Source organism: Rattus norvegicus, chromosome 5, assembly GCF_036323735.1.
Source record: "Rattus norvegicus strain BN/NHsdMcwi chromosome 5, GRCr8, whole genome shotgun sequence".
Classification (NCBI taxonomy): domain Eukaryota; kingdom Metazoa; phylum Chordata; class Mammalia; order Rodentia; family Muridae; genus Rattus; species Rattus norvegicus.
The window spans coordinates 79,752,501-79,772,981 of record NC_086023.1 but is presented as its reverse complement, the minus strand read 5'-3'; the positions used below and the strand labels follow the sequence as shown (position 1 = coordinate 79,772,981).

At 43.1% G+C, this 20,481-nt stretch overlaps 2 protein-coding genes and 1 pseudogene across 2 annotated transcripts in view; 2 read left to right on the top strand and 1 right to left on the bottom strand.

Moving 5' to 3' along the window:
- The first annotated feature begins 13,485 nt into the window (after window positions 1-13,485).
- On the top strand, window positions 13,486-16,840 carry Mup4 (major urinary protein 4). The gene is made up of 7 exons (NM_198784.1): window positions 13,486-13,623; window positions 13,931-14,064; window positions 14,295-14,368; window positions 15,064-15,174; window positions 15,521-15,622; window positions 15,792-15,837; window positions 16,672-16,840. Exons 1-6 carry the CDS (start codon window positions 13,525-13,527, stop codon window positions 15,815-15,817), a joined length of 546 nt encoding a protein of 181 aa, NP_942079.1. The 5' UTR covers window positions 13,486-13,524; the 3' UTR covers window positions 15,818-15,837; window positions 16,672-16,840.
- The window catches only part of LOC134479066 (zinc finger protein 37-like), a 28,577-nt gene continuing 26,069 nt past the window's right edge, over window positions 17,974-20,481 (top strand). Inside the window, 2 exon segments of the mRNA XM_063261342.1 lie at window positions 17,974-18,085; window positions 18,747-18,875. Of these exon segments, the coding sequence (XP_063117412.1) occupies window positions 17,974-18,085; window positions 18,747-18,875 (241 nt within the window).
- The window catches only part of Zfp37-ps1 (zinc finger protein 37, pseudogene 1), a 29,733-nt pseudogene continuing 27,251 nt past the window's right edge, over window positions 18,000-20,481 (bottom strand).

The following is a 20,481-nucleotide window of genomic DNA, read 5'->3' as shown; positions in this document are numbered from 1 at the left end:
GTTCACACACACACACACACACACACACACACACACACACACACACACACAAACTCATTTGTGAAAATGTTAATTAGAGCAACAAACAGTAAAATACAGTAATTCATGAACTTTTTACGCATGTGCTTAGCCACCACAATTAGTATTTAATTTGCATTTATGCTTACTGAATACTAGGGCCTGTGTAAAATACAGGCGAGGGTATCCTCTGGTATTGCCTAGCTTCCTTTGTTAAAGTCTTCGTTAGGTTCTGAACTAATAGAAAACTTTGGGGAGTTCTTTTGTTGTTTTGTTTGAGACAGAATCTTACCATATAGTGCTGGCTAGCCAGGAACTTGTTATGTAGACCAGGCTGACCTTGAACTTTTTATGTAGACCGGGCAGGCCTTGAACTCACAGAGATGTACTTGTCTCTGCCTCCCAAGTGCTAGAATTAAAGACTTCAAAGAAAACTTTGAGGGATTTTGTCTAGATATTGTTAATAAGAGTTGAATAAAAATGTGGAAAACAGCTGGCAATGTGTTGTAGTGAATGGTACTTGTTATATCGTTTAAATACAGAAATCAGATTGTTGAACAGTGTATATAGTATGTTCTCACTGTGGACAAAGACTGTATATGTGTGTCTGTCTTTTTATGCACCTGTGTACATGTATATGCATTTATACCGATATATTTGTATATGAATATGTTGTAAAAATATAAAAATGAAAAAAGTATGGATGTCTTTTACCCAGCTATGTCTGCACCGCAGTGCCCCAAGATATCTGCTAGGTATCTTGGCAGAAATACATCCTAGCCGCACACTTTTTTACACTCAAACCCTCACATAAAAGAACACACAAGACAACAATCTTTGACCCAATTGGTAAGATATAATTGTCCACTTAAACATACAAAGCCCGGTACCATCCACCCCTTGAGAACATTAATAACAACCTGTAAATACACAGAGCAGAATCTTAACATCACCTGCCATCTTGTCCTGCCATGGCTTCTCTCCATCTCTCCCTCCTGTCTCTTCCTCTCTCCCTCAGTCTCCTCCTCTTCCTTCAAACTTCTCTCCCCCCCATCCTTCCTTCTCCTCTAATGACAGGCCTCTTTCTGTCCTGTACCTGCCCCTCACCAGTACTTTACAAATACAATGCTTTAGCAGAATATCATCTCTCCTGTGTCTGCTTCAGTCAAACATTCCTTCACATTTTGCCTTAGCAAAACACCATCCAACTGTGTTGCTGTAAAATTATTAAAAAAGCTTTCTTTTACCCCGTACTAGATCCGGCACCATAGTGCCCCAAGATATCTGGTAGATATCTTCATCTCAGTCAGCAAAGCTTCTCACCTGCTCTGCTCCATCCCATACCACACTGCCTATGACTAATCTCTGAGCCTGGCAACAATCTCTCTATCCATCCAGTTCCCAAGGCAGGTTGAACCAGGCCAGAAATATACATCCCAAGTCCGTGGCGGCTTAGGGTCTCTGGCTGCCACATAACTCTCTTTGATTTCAATCTCCACATGAAAGAACACACAACACAATAACCTCTGATCCAATTGATAAGATATAATTGCTCACCTAAACATACAAAGCCCTGTCCACATCCATCCGTTAAGAATGTTCATAACTTGTAAATGTGCAGAGAGGAATCTTCACATCAACCTCCATATTCTCTCCGCTGCTTCCTCTGCCTCACTCCAGTCTCCTCCTCTCTCTAAAACTTTTCTCCCCTCATCCCTCCTTCTCATCCAATGGCAGGCCTCATTCTATCTTGTACCTGCCTTCACCTGTGTGACATCCTACACATCAGACATTCCAAATAGCCTTTAAGTTTTCACTTCAACCCACAACCTACCATTCTCTGAAAAAAGAGTTTAAAACACAAAACCAAAAATCACCCCTGGACTAGATATGGGGAATGACACAAGACAATACAGCCTGTAAAAACCAGATTCTCCCTTCTATCCAACACTGACCGAGCAAACTTTAAGCAATTTTCACTAAGTTCAGATGCTAAAAAGATTCCCTTTGTTACCGACTCATATTTAACCAGAATCTGAGCACATCTTGGTGGCCACGGTGTCTTTATTGATACTCATGAGATCAACGCAGACAGTGTTTTTCTTCTGAGAATCCGTGGATGGTTTAGGACTCATAAGGGTGTCTGTGTGACAGAGTCTGGCCCTCAGGGTCATGGATTAATATTGCTTAAAAGCCAACAGTAGAGGCTTTGAAGAAGTCATCCAGGGTTAAGAACTTGGGGTAGTAGGCAGAGTTTATTAGAGCAATTGGTGGAAATTAAATAAAGCAAATATAGATAACTATCAGTTCAAAGGATAAATTCAAAAGTAAGTTAGAAAATGTTGCAAGACAATGGGATGAGAACAGGACATTACAGTTCACTGGGTGAAAAAGCAATGTCAGAGTTTAGAACAGTAGATTCCCCCTTTACAACTAACTCAAGTGGCAGCCAAATTCTACACCTCCAGAAACTACCAAAAAAGGACAAACTCAACTCAAAATGATGTAATATAATTTACATTACAGAAGGAGGAAGTAAAGATTAGAGCCCCTCTCTTTCATTCTATAAGTTCTGTCCCTTTGGAGAATCCTGACTAATACAGATTTTAGTACCAGAAGAGATTCTAGCACAACAGTAGGTCTGCAAGTGGTGTCCTTGCCCTGTCCAGCTCAGCGCTCAGTCCTATCCCCAGCTCTTCTACAAGAGTCCCCGAGCTCGGCCTGATGTTTCACTGTGGGTGTCTGCATCTGTTTCCATTCAGTGCTGGATGAAGCCTCTCAGGGGACAGCTATGCCAGGCTGCTTTCTCCAGGCATAGCAGAGTATCACAAAGGCTGTCAGGGGTTGACTCTCAAATGGAAAGGATCTCAAGCTGGGCAGTCATTGGTCGGCCATTCCCTCAGTCTGCTCCATCATTTCCTGAACATCATTGAGGCAGAACAAATTTTGGGTTGAAGGTTTTGTAGCTGGATTAATGTCTCCCTCCCTCCACTGGAAGTCCTGCCTGGCTGTAGGAGATGGCCACTTCAATCTCCATATTCACTGCTAGTAGGAGTCTAAGGTAGGTCATCCCTATAGACTCCCCAGAGCCTCCCTTATCCTAGATCTCCAGCTAGTTCCAGAATTGCCCCCACCAGTTTCTGTTCTCACACCCAGACCTCCCCAGCACCCTCTCCCCACACCTGATCCCTGTCACATTCCCCTCCTCACCCCCTCTCCCACCTATCTCCCTTTGATGACTATTTTGTCTCCTTCTGAGTGAGATTCATGAATCCTCCCTTGGGCCCTCCTAATTACCTTTGAGTCTGTGGATTGTAGTATGGTTATCCCGCACTTTATGGCTAATGTCTACTTATAAGTGACTAGATACCATGCGTATCTTTCTAGATCTGAATCACCTCACTCAGGACGATATTTTCTAGTTCCATCCATTTGCCCGCAAATTTCACGAACTCTTTGTTTTTAATAGCTGAATAGTATTTCATTGTGTAGATGTACCACATTTTCTTTTTTCCATCCAGCAGTTGAGGAACATCTGGGCTATTCCCAATTCCTGGCTACTACAAATATAGCTGCTATGATCACAGCTGAGCGAGTGTCTTTGTGGTAGAGCAGGGTATGTTTGGGGCATATAGCTGAGACTTCAGTTTCATTTCCAATTTTCTGAGAAACTGCCAAATTGATTTCCAAAGTGGTTGTCCAAGTTTGCACTCCCACCAGCAATGGGTGAATATTCCCTTTCCCCACATCTTCACCAGCATGTGCTGTCACCTCAGTTTTTGATTATAGCCATTCTGATTGGTATAAGAAGGAATCTCAGAGTCATTTGATTTGCATTTCCTGAGGACTGAGGACTCTGAAAATTCCTTTAAGTGCTTCTCAGCCATTCAAGATTCCTCTGTTGAGAATTCTCTGCTTAGCTCTGTAGCCCAGAGTTATTGGTGTTCTTTGGGAATTCGTCTCCTGTGCCAATGTGTTCCCCCACTTTCTCTTCTATTAGTTTCAGTATGTCCGGTTTTATGTTGAGGTCATTGATCCACTTAGACTTGGTTTTGTGCAGGGTGGTAGATATGGCTCTATTTGCATTCTTCTACATGCAGACATTCAGTTAAATCAGCACCATTTGATTGAAGAGGCTTCTATTTTCCATTGTATGATTTTGGCTTCTTGATCAAAAATCGAGTGTCCATAGGGGTGTGTGTGTATGTGTGTGTGTGTGTGTGTGTGTGTGTGTGTGTGTGTGTGTGTGTGTGTGTATGATTTCCAGACCTTTGATTTTATTCCATTCATCAACCTGTCTGTCTCTGTAACAACACTCTGTAGTTTTTATTACTATTGGCTCTGTAGTGCAGCTTGAAATCAGGATGGTGAATCCTGCAGAGGTTCTTTTATTGTTCAGGATTGTTTTGGATATCCTGGGTTTTTGGTTTTCTATTTGAAGTTGAGAACTGCTCTGTAAAGGTCTGCAATGAATTGCATTGGAATTATGGTGGCAGTTGCCCTGAACTCATAGATTGCTTTGGGCTATATGGCCATTTTCGCTGTGTCAATCCTACTGACCCATGAGCATGGGAGTTATTTCGATCTCCTGATAACTCCCTTAATTTCTTTATTCAGGGACTTGAAATTCTTGTCATACAGGTCTTTCACTTGCTTGGTTAGAGTTACACCACCATAGTTTGCATTATTCATGGCTATTGTAAAGTTTGCTGCTTCCCTAATTTCTTTCTCGGCCTGTTTATTGTTTTATAAAGGAGGGCTACTGATTTATTCTGAGTTAATTTTGTATCCAGCCACTTTGCTGAAGGTGTTTATCACCTGGTAGAATTTTGGGAGTCACACACGTGTACTATCACATCATCTGTGAATAGTGATACCTTGATTTCTTCTTTTTCAGTTTGTTCCTCTTTGATCTCCTTTAGTTGTCTTAGTGCTCTAGCTAGAACTTCCTCCAAGCACTATGTTGATAGAGAGAAAATGGGCAGCCTTACTTATCCCTGATTTTAGTGGAACTGCTTTATATTTTTCTTTATTTTTTTGATGTTGGCTTTTGGCTTGCTGTATATTGTTTTTATTGTGTTTAGAAATGCACCTTATATCTCGGATCTCCCCAAGACATTTAATATGAAGGAGTGTTGGATTATGTCAAAGACTTTTTCTGCATCTAGTGAAATGATCATGTGATATTTTTCTTTTAGTTTGTATGTACAGTGGATTGCTTTGATGAATTTCTGTACATTGAACCATCCCTGTATCCCTGGGATGAAGCCTACATGATCATGGTGAATAATGTTTTTGATGTGTTCCTGGATTCAGTTTGCAAGCATTTTATCGAGAATATTGGCATCAATGTTCATAGTGGAAATTGGTCTGAAGTTCTCTTTATTTATTGAGTCTTTGTGTGGTTTAGGTATTCTAGAAAGTGCTTAATTCATTTCTTTATTTCCAGTGGCTGGACAATGGAGCTGGGAGTCCGGGGGAGGGCAGCACGAACCTCAGGGCAGTATTTTGTTAAGAATGTGTTTGTACAGATTTTCATGTTTTATTTCTTTGTCATGGAGTATCAGAATGATTAAGAGAATATCAGTAGTTGTCATATTTAAATTTTGAGATATCAAAAGAATGTCCCTTGAAGGAACATCATAAAATTTATAATGCATTTATGGTTGTATGAGGGATGCTTACATCACGCTGTGTACAATTATGACTCTGTTAAACACATAACGCCTTTGAGGCTGTACATGGGGTAGTTACACAGGCATAGTTATGACCTGGCTGTTACTTCCACCTGTAAATTAAGCATGACAAAGAGAGATGTGATTGTGTGTCACATTGATCAGGGGTGGGCTTGTAATGGCTGTTCTTGGTTGTCAACGACATCCGGAATTAACTAAACTTTAACAGTCAAAGCACGAGTGAGAGAGTGGCTGAGTCAATTGAAGAAGGAAAGACCCACTTGTCATCTGGATGTTTTTGAGGAGGGAAGGTCCACCTTGAACCTGGGTCACCCCCTCTGCTGACAGCTTACATAGAAGATGTGGAAGAAGGAAGATCCCTCCCTAGAGCCTCCACTTACTCTGGCTAGCAGGTCCATTCCTTCATGAGCTTTAGGGCCTATTTTGGAATTCTGACATACACTGAAAAACAGCTATGACATTCAACCTTGTGGACTAAACAACTCCTGAATTCTTGGACTTTATGTTAATAGACTACCTGAACTACAGTCTGTAGACCATTCTAATAAACTAATCACACACACACACACACACACACACACACACACACACTGTAAGTTTTATTCCTCTAGGGAACCCCACTTAATACAATACCACAAAGACACTTACATTTGATTTGTATTGGGTAAGAAGTAATGAAAGCATTCACCAAAGGACTGGGACAGAGAAAAAGTGCTAAGACAAACTCACAAGAAAAGACCAAGAACAGTTTCATATGGAGAAAGACCTCCAACTATCTAAAGTAACTCCAGTAAAAGAATCAAACTTCAGAAATAGGGGTATAGGCCACTGGTGGTGAATGGTGACTTTGTAACCATGACACCCTCATTCAATCCTCAGCACCCAAAAAACAAAAGAACAGAATCTAACTGCGATGTTAGAAGACTAGTAACCAAGGCTTTTAGTTGAAACATTAGCCTGAAACATTTGTAATGAAAGATGAGATTAATATTTTGATGTAGATTAAAAATGGATCCTTTGGAGCTGGAGTCACAGATGGTTGTGAACCACCATGTGGGTGCCATGAACCAAACCTAAGTCCTCTGAAAGAACAGCCCTATGCTTTTAACCAGTGACAAAGCTCTCCAGTCCTGACTTGTCTAGTTAGATGTTTTTTAGTTTTATTTTATGTGCATAAGTGTTTGGCTGCATGTATGTCTGTTCACATATACCACTCGTGCCTGAAGAGCTCAGAAAAAGGTGTCATATCTTCTGAACCTGGAGGTATAGGTGGTTGTGAGTTATCCTGTGTATGCCGGAAACTGAACTCAAGTCCTCTGTGAGGGCATCGAGTGCTCTTAGACACTGAGCTATCTCTCCAGCCTCGACTTTTCTATTTTTAAAAAGGACGATAATGAGTACAAGTTTTGTGCTCCAACTCTCCAGCTACTGGCTGCAAATTATTAGCACAAACCTAACAGAGACCTAACATGCACAAAGGAAGCCCCAGCAATGCGGCTGTAGGATAGAGCAAAACACTGAGGTTGGCCAGTAGGGGCAACCCAACACCTTGCTGCACTTGGCTTTGTGAATCCCCTGCATAGATTTCTTGGTGTGGTTAAGATTCTTACTCTTTCCTCTGTAGATGAGCTTAACAGAACTACGCATGCGTAATTCCAGAGGCCGTGGTGTGGTTGTCGGGTCTGTCCTATTATCTCCAGAGTTTCAGTCCTTTTTTGGTTTGTCAGTAGTATTTGACTGGCTCCTCCATATTTTATATATCTCATTAAAACTGTATTGCATAGTGGATGGATGAAAATGTATGAGATTAAGCTGAGCGCCACAACCAATTAACACGGAATGGCACACATTGGCACTTCTCTGCACTCTAAAACTTATTTAGTTATTGTATTATTTACAAACAAATTTCTGACACTAGATTTATACTGTATTTAAGACTGGAGTTACGTTTTTTTTTTAAATTTCCATCTTAAGTAGGTCCATTCTTTGTAGTCATTTGAAAACTATTTAAAGTTCCTTTGCATCTAAATAAAACCAAAGCGATCATCTCTTCAGAAAACCAGTTCTCAGGCTTACAATGAAATTACTTCTGATTGCTCTTTATAAGATAAATTATGAGGGATAAAGACAATCATTGCCATATAGTCTTTATAGACACATATAATAAGCCCATTTTTAGCATTTCTTGTTATATTTGACCATTTAGATTAATTTTAATGTGTGTGTGTGTGTGTGCGCACGCGCGCATGCAGGTGCCCGCCGAGGACTGACAGGGGCATTTGTACTACAGGTGCTTGTGCTCCATGGGGCTGCTGGGAACGTCTGTCCATCCTGCCCTCTGGAAGCATGTCTCGAGACAGTATCAACGACCGAGGCACCTCCCCAGCCCTAAGCACTTCCTCAGGTATCCAGTTTTAAGTTTTTCACATCCGTGGCTAAAATATTTTTACATTCTGAGGTTTAAAACCACTAATCATGCTTCAGTTAAAAAAGAATTATCGTCCACGGAAGCATCCACCGTTCAGTGAAGTGTATGAACCGCCAGCACAATTCAGATTCTGACCTGTAAAGGGCGGTTATATAGGTTCGGTTAAGTTAATGTCAGGGGGAGAAGTCCTGAGATAACTTATGAAACTATTTGCAACATAAAACACAGAAAATTATGAGTAATGAAGAAAGAAGAATAAAAGGAAGACAGAAGCATGAGGTGCGTACATCATGAAGGTTGAAACCAGCATCTCACCGACTCTCATGCATCCAGCATCTGTGTGGATCAGTCAACGGCACATAGATGCCTTCACGTCCACCTGTACAAAGGGATACGGACGTCAGGTTTCAAAACACTAGGCAGAGGCGTTATCTTTATTGTTTCTCATGTAGAGTTGTTTTTTGTTTGTTTTGGTGTTTTGTTTTTTCCTCCTTCATTAGTAACTTTCTTGGGTCATTTTTTATTTTTGTTTTTGTTTCAATTCCACACAGGCTAGAGTTATTTGGAAGGAGGCACCCTCAAGTGAGAAAATGCCTCTAGGAAACTGATTCGGGAGGACCCACCTCACTATGGATGTACCACCCTGGGCAGGGTGTTCTGAGGTATATAAGAAGGCAGGCTCACAATGCACAGGGAACGAGCCAGGAAGCCATGTTCTCCTAAGGACTCTGCTTTAGTCCCTGCGTCCACGCTCTCTCATAGAGTCCCCCCACCACACACACACACACACACACACACACACACACACACACACACACACACACACACATACACACCAACTTCCCTTCATGATAGACTGTAAGCTAAAATAAACCCTTTCCTCCTCAAGTTGCTTTTCGTCATGATATTAATCGCAATAACTCTAAATTGTATCTACGTAAGGATACAGAATACCAATGTGTTCTTAACACCTCACGTTCTATGAACACCATGTACTTTCTCTATAGACGTCCCTCTAATTCCAGCTATCGAGAGTAAGCTTGTATGATCTCTTGCCAGCACGTTCCAGTAACTTCCTTCATGATCTCCTGCCTAAAGGTTCTCAACCTTCCTGATGCTATGACCCTTTAATACAGTTCCTCATGTTATGGTGGCCTCCAACCATAAACTTATTTCGTTGCTATTTCATAAATGTCATTTTGCTGCTGTTAATTATTGAAATGTAAATATCTGATATGCAGGATATAGGACATGTGACCCAAGTGGGGGTCACAACCCACACATTGAGAACCCATGTAGGGTCTCGATCCACACGTTTGAGAGCCACTGATAGCAACTTTTTTCTCTCTTCTCCTGCCTTCCTGTTGGTCTTAGTTATCCAAATGCAGCCAGATGAACTTTGAAAGCACACCTCTAACCATGCTCCTACTGTAATTCTAAAATGCTTCAGGTCCTTCCCAGGTACATGAAAACCAACTCCTACCAAGCTCCTCACGGGCCCACATAAGCTGCTCCGGGATAAGTGTGCCCACCAAAAATACATACATTGGAAGCTTTACCCATAGTGCCTGAGAGTGTGATTTGGTGTAATTATGGTAAGATGAGGTCTTCAGGTTGAACCCTAAGTCAAGATGCCTGACCAGTGTCCTCAAAAGAAAAGACTGGGATACAGGATGGATCAGAGAAGAGACTTCCTGAAGACCCGGGAACACGATTCCACCAATGAGGAAGAGCTCACAAGAAGCAAGCCCCATCGAACACCTTGCTCCCAGAGTTCTGGCTGCCGGAAAGGAGAAAGTCTAATTTTTGCTGAAGTCACCCATACTGCATGAGTTCGAGAGGGCAGCCCCTGCAAACTGACACAACTCCCTTTCTAGTTTCGACTCATTCAGTAATTCCTGTGTTCAGTGTGTTCTAGCAAGGTTTCCTTTGGCGCTCTGAACTATTTGTACTCCTCTTTGCCATGGTCTTCCCGTAGGTTTCCATTCTCCCTACACCTTAGAAGGCCCTCTGCCTAGTTCCTGTTAGTCTGGTGAATTCTCTTGTGCTTAAAACAATAGATTATTTTATGTGTATGAATGTTTTGCTTGCATGTATATCTGTGCAGCACATGCACTCAGTGCCCACATAGGGTGTCGGATCCCTGGAACTAGACTTATGGATTCCTGTGGGTGCTGGGAATTTAACCGGGAGTCATCTCTCCAGTCTCTCCCTCTTCTGGTTCATCCTGCCTTCCCTCCATCAGCCATTGGTGACTGAGGCTAACCCTGCCAAGGCGCTGACCCTTCTGAGCATGCAGTAGTTTGGACGCATGGTTCCTGGTCTCGGTGGCTTACAGATTCCCCTGAGTTGAATATCTTTGTATTGCAATGTTCCTATGACAGATACCTAATTGGGGAGAGGACTCGAGCCCTCTGCAGAAAGACTACTCATGGATAGCAGAATGAAATCCCAGACATCATGATGCAGTATAGCTTAGAGTCCACCCCCAACCTTGAAAAAAAGACTGCTTGGTTGTGAGGAGTGTGAATAGCTAGCCGTCCCAACTGTTAACTGCTTCAGACCCCCTTGTCTTCGAGCTGATATGGTGGTCTCTTTGTGGTGCACATTCCCCCCCCCCAATGATCGAGCAAAACTGTGGCATAGCATTTCTGCCTACCACAGGATAACTTCCCTTCCTTGATTCTGCTTTCTCCTAGCTCCCTTCATCCTTCATGAGTTCCTGGCCAATAATCTCTTTCTCCCCTAACGTTTGTTTCTGCCTCTGTTTCCTGGGGCCCACTCTAGGTTTTGGGAGTTAAGCAGGTTGATTCCAGTGTCTCCAAGCATCCTGTGACGCTGACACCAGCAGGTGCTTTAGAACTGATGTTGAGCTGGGGTCAGCAGTCCTATCTGTCACTCTGCTGGAGGGACTAAGAATATTTCCTCTCTGGGACATGAATCAAATAAGCCGGTGTTCGTTGATGTTCTTTTTGGCCCCAAACACACCCTGGCACCATGTAAGTGACTCGAATGTTTCTGCAGGATTTCTGAATGGGTTATTTATTGAATTAGTTGAGGGTAAGACTCAGGTAAAGGTCATTAAATCATTTTCCTATTAGTCAGTTTCAGAAATGCTAGCTAGTTACACATGGGCCATTAGCTGGTTACACGTACACTCCTTAAACCTCTTACACACATACTTTGTCTAGTCATTTCTTAACAGCCTCAGTGCTTCAGTCACACGAACAGCCCACATGTACTGAGGAGTGTTAAGTGGAAGGGACTGGCTGTTGCCTTCTGCTGGGGAAGCGTCTTCTCATTCATTACTAGAAAAGCAGTAATCTATAGCCAGACGTGGTGCTACAACCTGTAATCTAGGCATTCAGGAGGCTGGAGCTGGGGGATTACCACAGATCCAAGACCATTCAGAAACTCAGGAAGCTCAAGGCCAGCCTCTATGTGAGTTGCTGGGAAGACAGATCAGTGGAGAAGTACGGGCTGTGAGGGCTGTGTGGACTCCCAGCAAGGTCAGAGCAGATGCTCAGAGCTCGCATTAAAAAAGCTGGTAATGGCTGCCTTTAACCCCACCACTAGGTAGATGGTGGAGACTGGAGGATTGCTGGGACTTACGGGCCAGCCAGCCTATGTGAAACACACTAAGTCCCAGATTCAGAGGAAGATTCTGTCTGAAGGGGATAAAGTAAAAGGAGACAGAGCGAGACAACTGGCACCCTGTTCTGACTCCTGCGTATACGAGCAAAGGCGTGTACACATGTGTGCACATGTGTGCACACACACCGTAATCAACCAAAAAAGGAAGAGGAGGGGAGAGGAGCAGGAGAAAGAGGAAGAGGAAAAAAGAAAGATGATAATCCCCTAGTCAAGCATTTACCAAATACTTGTAGACCAAGAGGGGCCAGTAGTCATGTCTCATTCAATCTCAAGCTACACCCACTCCTCCATATTTTAAAGAACCCATGTGCCGTTTCAGTCTGATGTGTCTTGAGCTCTACAGCACTGTTTATTCCTCTTTCTCCTATTTAACCATCCTCCCTTCTGGTAAAAACATCCCAACCTGTGTAGTGGAGTTAATAAGAACAAAGGTTCCTGAATCAGATGGACAGGCTTGGGTTTAAATCTAAGTTCTCTTGCTAACTGGCTGTATGGACTTGCAAGTTACTTGATCTTTCTGAGTCTTAGCTAACACTATGGAAAGATGAAAATAAATAGTACATACTATAGAGAGTTGATGCAAAGTGGAAATAAAACCTGTCGAGGACTTGCCTCCTTCTTGAATTATTTATTTCCCCACATCAAATACTATTTTATGTTTCTAGTTCCAGGGTAAATACAATTTATAAGGACACAAAATATGTTCCCATTATAACTGTGTTTCTTTGTAAGCAGACTCTTGACATCATTTCTACTTGGACCTCCATCAGCAAATATGACTTTGAACAATACCTTTGTTTTTCTTTAATGATGAGATTATGTCCTGTCAGTTAAAGTCCACGTTCTCTGAGGTAAACAGCTGAAGCAGTTTACCTTAATAAGTTAGCAGTTTGCATTCTGTGGTCAAGCTTTTGGGGTGGGTTTGGGGGTGGGGGCTGTCAGCTTTCCTTCGGAAGACCATTCCTGATAATCTTTTAAATTAAGATTTATTATTTTTATGCATATGTGCCTGAATGAGTGAGTTCATATGTACCACATGTGTACAGGAGATCACAGGGGCCAAAAGAGGGTCATTTCCTGTGACTGGAGCTAGAGTCAGTTGTGAAATGATATGTGAGTGCTGGGAATTGAACCTGGGTCCTCAGCAAGAACAGGTTTCAAAGAATCTGACTCCTTCTTTTGACCTCCTTTTGACTTCCTTGGCCCCAGGTGTGTGCATGGTACACATGCAAAACCAATGCTCATACGCATGAAATGTGAATGAATCTTTTCAAAGAAAACCCAAGTAATTCAGCTTCTTCCACACTCCACTCAAGTCTTGAAGCAAAGATTCTCTCCATGCTTGACCTTCCAGTTCAGTACCCACCCACTCCATAACTGGTTTTCTGATTCTAAGTCAGATCCAATGTTGCATCTGGTTCCAGATGGCCCTCTAGAACACCCACTGTTTTTCTTGGGAATATGTTTTGCGAAATGTATGAGTGATAGAATCAATCCATAGGAGATGACATCGCCAAGTTTCAAAAGGGCAGGAACAATCCTTGGCTTCACATCAGTACATGAGAAAACATTCCACAAAGCCTGAAGGATGGAGGCCCATATGAGAAGGAAAAAAAAACACTCAAACCCAGAGAGAGTATAAAGACGAGCAAAGTGCTGGAGGTGGAGTGTGGGCACCATCAGCAGAGGGATTGTCCCGACAGAGAGGCAATTCTATTCCCTACCAACATGAAGCTGTTGCTGCTGCTGCTGTGTCTGGGCCTGACCCTGGTCTGCGGCCATGCAGAAGAAGCTAGTTCTGTGAGAGGGAACCTCGATGTGGACAAGGTATGCTCAGCGAATAGTAACTTCTGACTCAGAGAGTGCTTTGGAGAACTCTTGAAGCCAAGCAGGTCCTCTGAGGGGATGGGTACAGTGGCTTGTTCTATTAGACAAAGGAATGGCTTCAGACCTTGAAGTAAGACCAGTTGTATACTATTCAGATCTAACAACGTTTGGGGACCTCTGCTCTCACTGAGAGGCAGGGACAGAATGTTAGGTATTGTGACAACTCTATCAAGCAAATTCAAGAAGAAACACATCCATGCGGTATCCCTGCCCCCTTCTCCCTTAATCATTTTCTTATCCATTACAGCTCAATGGGGATTGGTTTTCTATTGTTCTCGCCTCTGACAAAAGAGAAAAGATAGAAGAGAACGGCAGCATGAGAGTTTTTATGCAGCACATCGATGTCTTGGAGAATTCCTTAGGCTTCAAGTTCCATATTAAGTAAGTGAGGTGTTTGCCCTTAGATGAGGAAGAAGAAATAAGAGCAAATTCGTGATTAGTAAAGTATCAGACAGAAACGAAATAACATTTTTAAAAAAGCCATTTTGCTAATTTTGCAAAAATATTCAAAAGGTAAATGGAATCAGAAACTGGAGATAACTATAGAGTAGAGGGTTAAGAAGCCAGCCAGATCAAAATTCCCCTAAGCACCAGCTTGCTCTGTTTTACAGGAAAAATGGAGAGTGCAGGGAAGTATATTTGGTTGCCTACAAAACGCCAAAGGATGGCGAATATTTTGTTGAGCGTAAGTGTATATAATGTCTATATATCTATCCACAAGGAATTTAGTAAACCCTAATACCTTTATCGTGTGTGTGTGTGTGTGTGTGTTTGTCTGTGTGTGTGTGTGTGTGTGTGTGTGTGTGTGTGTGTGTGTGTGTGTGTGTTGCTGGGGATTGAACTCAGGAACTTGCACCTCTCAGTCAAACTTTCTACTAGCAAACTCACCACAACCCCTTGTAGAATCTCAAGCACTTCCTGACATGGTTGATTTAGCCAGGGACACGGGGGCCATCTAATAGCTAACACCCTGTGGCAGGCAAGGGGGATAAGTATGGTGAGATGGAATCTGATACTGCCCGGTAGCTAGCACCGGTGCACATTGCTCAGGATGTAGCCATGTGAGGGCAGACTTATGAAAGACAGACGTGTCGCTTGAAGGTGCTGAGGGAGGTAGTTAAGCCTCACAGAGGATGAGAGAGAGTGAGTCGCTGCTGTGGCTAAGTGTTCTCTAGTGGGCGTCATCCCAGGGCCCCTTCCTTAGAAGTTACTTCACCAAGTCCAGAAAGCTACAGATGGGAAGCAGCAGACATCCCCGCCCCCATCTCTTCCAGGATATGTATTTTAATGATTTTCATGTTTGGGGTAGAACAGGTAAAGGGTTTACATAATTTCTTGCAGACCAGAGAATTTCTGAGCTGTGTCCCATTTCCTCCACAGATGACGGAGGGAATACATTTACTATACTTAAGACAGACTATGACAGATATGTCATGATTCACCTTGTTAATGTCAAGAACGGGGAAACTTTCCAGTTGATGTTGCTCTACGGTAAAGTATTTCCACATGGACACTGATCTTGGGGTGGGAAGAGAGGAAGGAAACTCTAGCTTTAGTATGGTCTTCCCAGCTTCGTCTGCCTCTTTCTCACTTCCCGAAGGTCGACGATGTTCACCTGCACCCTGCCTCAAGCACAGTGCTGGGCACACTCCGAAGTCTCTCCGTGTGCCAGAAGGCCATTCCGTGGGTGCCACATTCAGGATAGATTGGACCCACACCTGTCAACCATGTCACCAGCCATTTTCTCTCCCTTATGGGGGAGCCCCTGTCCCCTCACTTAGTCCTGTGGTCAATGCCTAGGACACAGCTGCTACACTGACTGCTGCTCTTTTCACAGGCAGAACAAAGGATCTGAGTTCAGACATCAAGGAAAAGTTTGAAAAACTATGTGTGGCACATGGAATAACTAGGGACAATATCATTGACCTAACCAAGACTGGTAAGTCAGGATTCACTTATTTTTCTCATCCTGAATATTATATCATAGAAGAAATGAACCTGGTGGATTGGCTATCAGGCATTTGTTGAAACTGGAGAGGCACCTCATTTCCTCTTTGGGGAATAAAGTGGAACTGGTACCTGAACACGTTCTTGTTCTCACCCTGCAGATCGCTGTCTCAAGGCCCGAGGTTGAAGAAAGGCCTGAGCCTCCAGGTGGGCAATCTCCAGTGAGAGCAAGGAGGGGGTGGGCATGGACCAGACCCTTTCAAAACCGTTAGTATTGTACCCCAAAATTATTATAAGAATAATTTGATAAGGAGTCTTTGAGGAGAGCTTGAACAATGGCTTTGAATTATGTGGATTTGTGACTATCTGGTCCTATTTTGAGCTCTAAAGTAAAGTGACCCAAGCACTTAGGCAAGAAAACAAGGGAGTGAGTTTTCCATAGTTGCTGCACGGTTGTGTAAAAAGGGCTCAGCGATGTGTTAAGTGTCATTAAGAGTTAAAGTTTGAAACAGAGAGTAGCAGGATGTGAGTATGACTGCTCTTCAGAGACTGCGGTCCTACTCCATCCCACTCTGGACAATAAGATCTTCATCTGAACTCTGTACAACCTTGGCTTCTTACCTGGAAGTGGAGTTGCATGATCTCCACTTCTCCTCCAGTCTGGAGAGCAGACTCCTTTGACCCCTCTTTCCCATTTCCCAAGACTTCACTCAGATAATGTAGGAAAGTCTGTAAAAGTGGCCAAGGTTTTCACCATTATTCCTCAAGGCAATGACCATTCTTCAGAGCTTCTTATGCCAAAGGTTGTGGAAACAAACCTCAGACCTTTCGTTACTTCATTTTTCATAGGCCATCCATAAGGAAAGAGTCATTTATTCTGTGCCTTTAATCCCTATTTTCTGGCAAATAATGTTGATTAGATTGCAGAGCAAGATCTATTTTTTCACCCTTTGTTCTATACAATAGAGTGCCTCTCTGTCCAGAAGTCAATCCAAGAAGTGCTTAATGGGTTCCTGTCTTCTTTCTTCCTGGATTACTCAGTGCTGAGTGGAGACTTCTCACCAGGACACCAGCATCACCATTTCCTGTCCATGGAGTATCCTGAGACAAATTCTGCGATCTGATTTCCATTCTGTTTCACAGAAAAGTGCAATCCTGGTCTCTCCAGCATCTTCCCTAGTTACCCAGGACAACACATCGAGAATTAAAAGCTTTCTTAAATTTCTCTTTGACCCACCCATGATCATTCCGCACAAATTTCTTGCTCTTGCAGTTCAATAAATGATTACCCTTGCACTTAAATGTATGTCTATGTGTCCAGAGGGCTAACCCATGAGAGAATGAGGAGACCTCCTGAGTCCTGTGCCCAAGATCCTTCCTCATGTCTCAGAATCTAACCTGAGTCTCAAGATCTCACCACCTCTCGAACAGTCCCAAGACCTGATGAATGCTCTCTAGGGCTCCTGCCTTAGAGGCTTTATAAGGACCATAGACGCATGAGACTTGCTGTACGATTCTTCCATCCATAGACTATCTTTTCCAACAGATCGAGGAGAGACACATCTTTCTAAGGCTATGGCTGCTCAACATGGTTCAGGACATGCCAGGGGTCGGGGAAGGTCTGGTCATTAGAGGCCCAATGGATAAAGACAAAAGTTTGCCCAGCACCCCATAGCATCCTCTGGCCCATAGATCGAGAGATTAAATTTGGTTCAAGCTCAGGATCCTGAATCAAGTTCTTGCTGTGGTTTGCTACAATATGGCAAAACGCTGTTGAGAGAGCCAACCAATTTTGCTGAAATCTCTCTCTGTCTCTCTGTCTCCCCCTCCCCCGCCACAGTCCATATCATTCTCTGACCAAAGCCTCCTCAGTGGCTTCAGCTGCATCCGTGCACCACTGTGCCTGGCTTTTCACTTTTAGTCTTGGCAAAAATTTAAGAGACAAAAAACCAAATTGTTCACAAGCTAAGCTATCCTTGAGTATACTTACAAGATTAGGTAACAGGTCCAGTCCAGGACTCTGTGGAAGATAGAAAATGGCCTGATAATGATGCCATAAGCCAAGGGACCGCAACCCAGAGAAAGGTCCAGACAAACTCGCTAGTCCCAGGTCAACATGGCAGCTGGAGTTCACCTAAAGCCTTCCCCCTTCGATACCAAACACTTTGTGGAAATGAGATGTGAAATAGTAGAAACATTCAAAGCCAAGGAAGAAAATCTAAACACCAGAGACAGAGCCAATCCCTTTGTAAAGAAGAAGAGAGGGAAGAGGTGAGGGTTGATATGGTCGAACTGTCCAATTCTCTGTGGACTGAATAAGAATGATAGGAGTCAGTAACGTTCATGGATGTGTCTGTGGCTTTTCCTCAGAAGGAATGGGAGCAGCTGGAACCTGGGCAGAGAAACGTGTACAAGGATACAAAGCTAGAGAACTGCAGCAATCCAGCCTCGATGGGTAAGGACAGTTCCCCACAACCCAGAACATGTTCCCTGCTGTCCCTTCTTCCTCAAGTCCTTCAGGTTTCCCTTTGATGTTTTCTTGTTTTGTTTTGTTTTATTTTGGTGGTGCTGGTGGTGGTGGTTGGTCAGGGAGTTTTTGATCACTTTTTAGTACTGTTAGGGTTTTGAATCTCAGCCCATGCCTGGACAGAAAATACTAAGACACCATGGTTTCACATGGCGAGGTTTAATGAGAGAAGAGTAGAAGAAGGGAGGAAAGGTGGCCAAGTCATGGGCACATGAGGGCGGTGGGGCAAGAACAGAGAAGAACAAAGAGCAAGAGGGGAAAGAGCAGATAAGAGGTGGGGGGGGCAAGCAGCTCCTTTTATAGTGTCATGTACTATATATATTGTTGCTAGGCAACTGTGGGGCAGAGCATACCTGGCTGCTGCCAAGTAGCTGTGGGGAGGAGCTTAGACAGAATAGCAACAAGGGCTAGGAATGATGCTGTGTCAGAGCCTACAAAAGGGAAGGTGTGCTTATTTGACGTTCATGGGCATCCTTATTTTGAAACATCAGAAGCCATATATGTTGAAAGACCCTGGAGTAATAAAGTTGGGGCTTGATTTCTGAAATGGTTGGTCCAACCCTCAGTGTCTACCATTTCTTATGAGTAGGAAATCAAGATCCCAAACAAGACCTAGTCTCTAAGTTGGATGGAGAAGAAGAGCGGTGGTCTTCAGTGAGGGCGAATAAGAACAGCTCAAGTAGTCTGCACAGACTCAAGAAAACAGGAACCAGTGCAAGTAAGTCTTTAGTTTCTTGGTGGTAAGCTTGGAATTCTTCAAAGAGTAATTTGAAAAATTTCCATAGGGCTCGGGATACAGCTCAGAATAGAGAGTGATTTCTCCAAGGACCTAGATTTAATCCCCAATATGGAAAAAATATTTTTTTCTTAAAAGTCCCAGGTTTTTGTCTCTTAACCAGGAACTAGTAGAAACAACACCAGAATCTCTCAGGAGAAAAGGAATTCACAGTACAGATGTTTTCTTACCTTGGAGATTCTAATATCACCTTCTCCTGTAAACCTGTCCACATGAGCAGCTCACAACAAGCTTTTATTTCATGGAGAAGAAAAGAATGGGTGAATGGAACCATTTAAGTACTCCTTAAATCACTGCTTGGATGTGGTAGTTACCCACTGTAGCTCACTTTCAAATGGTCAGAGCGAGCCGCCTGGCTCAGGGGTAGGCATGGATAATCTCTTTATAGAGGAGGTGCAGTAATTCCAAATGCCATGCTACAGGGTAGCCCAAGAGGCATGGTCTTCCATAAGGAGCAAGAGTATAGTCAGTCACCATTCTGACAGTGGTAGGGAGAAAGCTGAAATCCAGGACTCAGTAGCCTGAAGTCACCTCCCTCACCTAGCCCCTTCCCTAATGTATACTTATTGCTTAGCCTCCAGAAGACTCTTCAATGTTCAATCTCGTTCCTCTTCACCATATTTAAAAAAGAATCCTCAATTTTCCCTGTCCTTTCCCTGCATACCAGTTCCCTAATTGTCATATTTTCTTGTAATAATTTCAGACATTCTTAGATCAGTCTTTTTTCTGCATCTCTGGAGATGGTGGACGCTCCTAATAATTTTGTTTCCTTCCATGAACTACAAAACTCCTCATAACCCTGCTCTGTAAGTGTCCATCCTTAATCCCTGGGATGATTTGAATGAGATATCCCCCCATAGTCTCAGGCTTTTAAGACATCACCCAGTTGGTGGGTGTTTTCATTAGGGCTGACCCAACTGTGTGTGTGCCACACACAGAGATATGGCCTGTTTCCTACTTACAGCTCAAGAAGTGACTTTCAGCTTCCTGCTCCGTGACGGTCCCTTCCTGCCATGCCTCCCTGTCATGATTGTAGAGAGAGACGTATCTCTCTGAAACCATCTGCCCCCTGTTGACACGGTCATGGAGTTTTATCACAGCAATATGAAAGTAACTAATACAATCACTCTCTAGTCAACCTTCTTGCCCTCTAGTGCCCTAGTTAATGGCTGTCAACCTTAAGTTCTTGCTGTGTCTTTAAATGGGTGAGTTACCAGCTCCCTTACTTTGCTGATGGTCCCTTAATGTCATGCGTCCTGGTGTTCTAGTCCTGTATTTCATCTTTCCAAAAAATCTCCCAGTATGCAAATAGAAGCTAATTTTTCTAGACTGGCAGCTTCTAGGTGGACATCTCCGACGTCTTTGTCGTACCTTCTTATTGGAGTGGCTTGTAGGAAATTCAGCTATGGAAAGTCTCATTCTTATTAGTCAGAGGCTCCCTTAACGCTCCCTGATTTTGACCTGTGTTCCATGATCCTCTTGTAAAGTCCCATTTGTTGGTTTTTCTTAGTTGTCACTGACACTACAC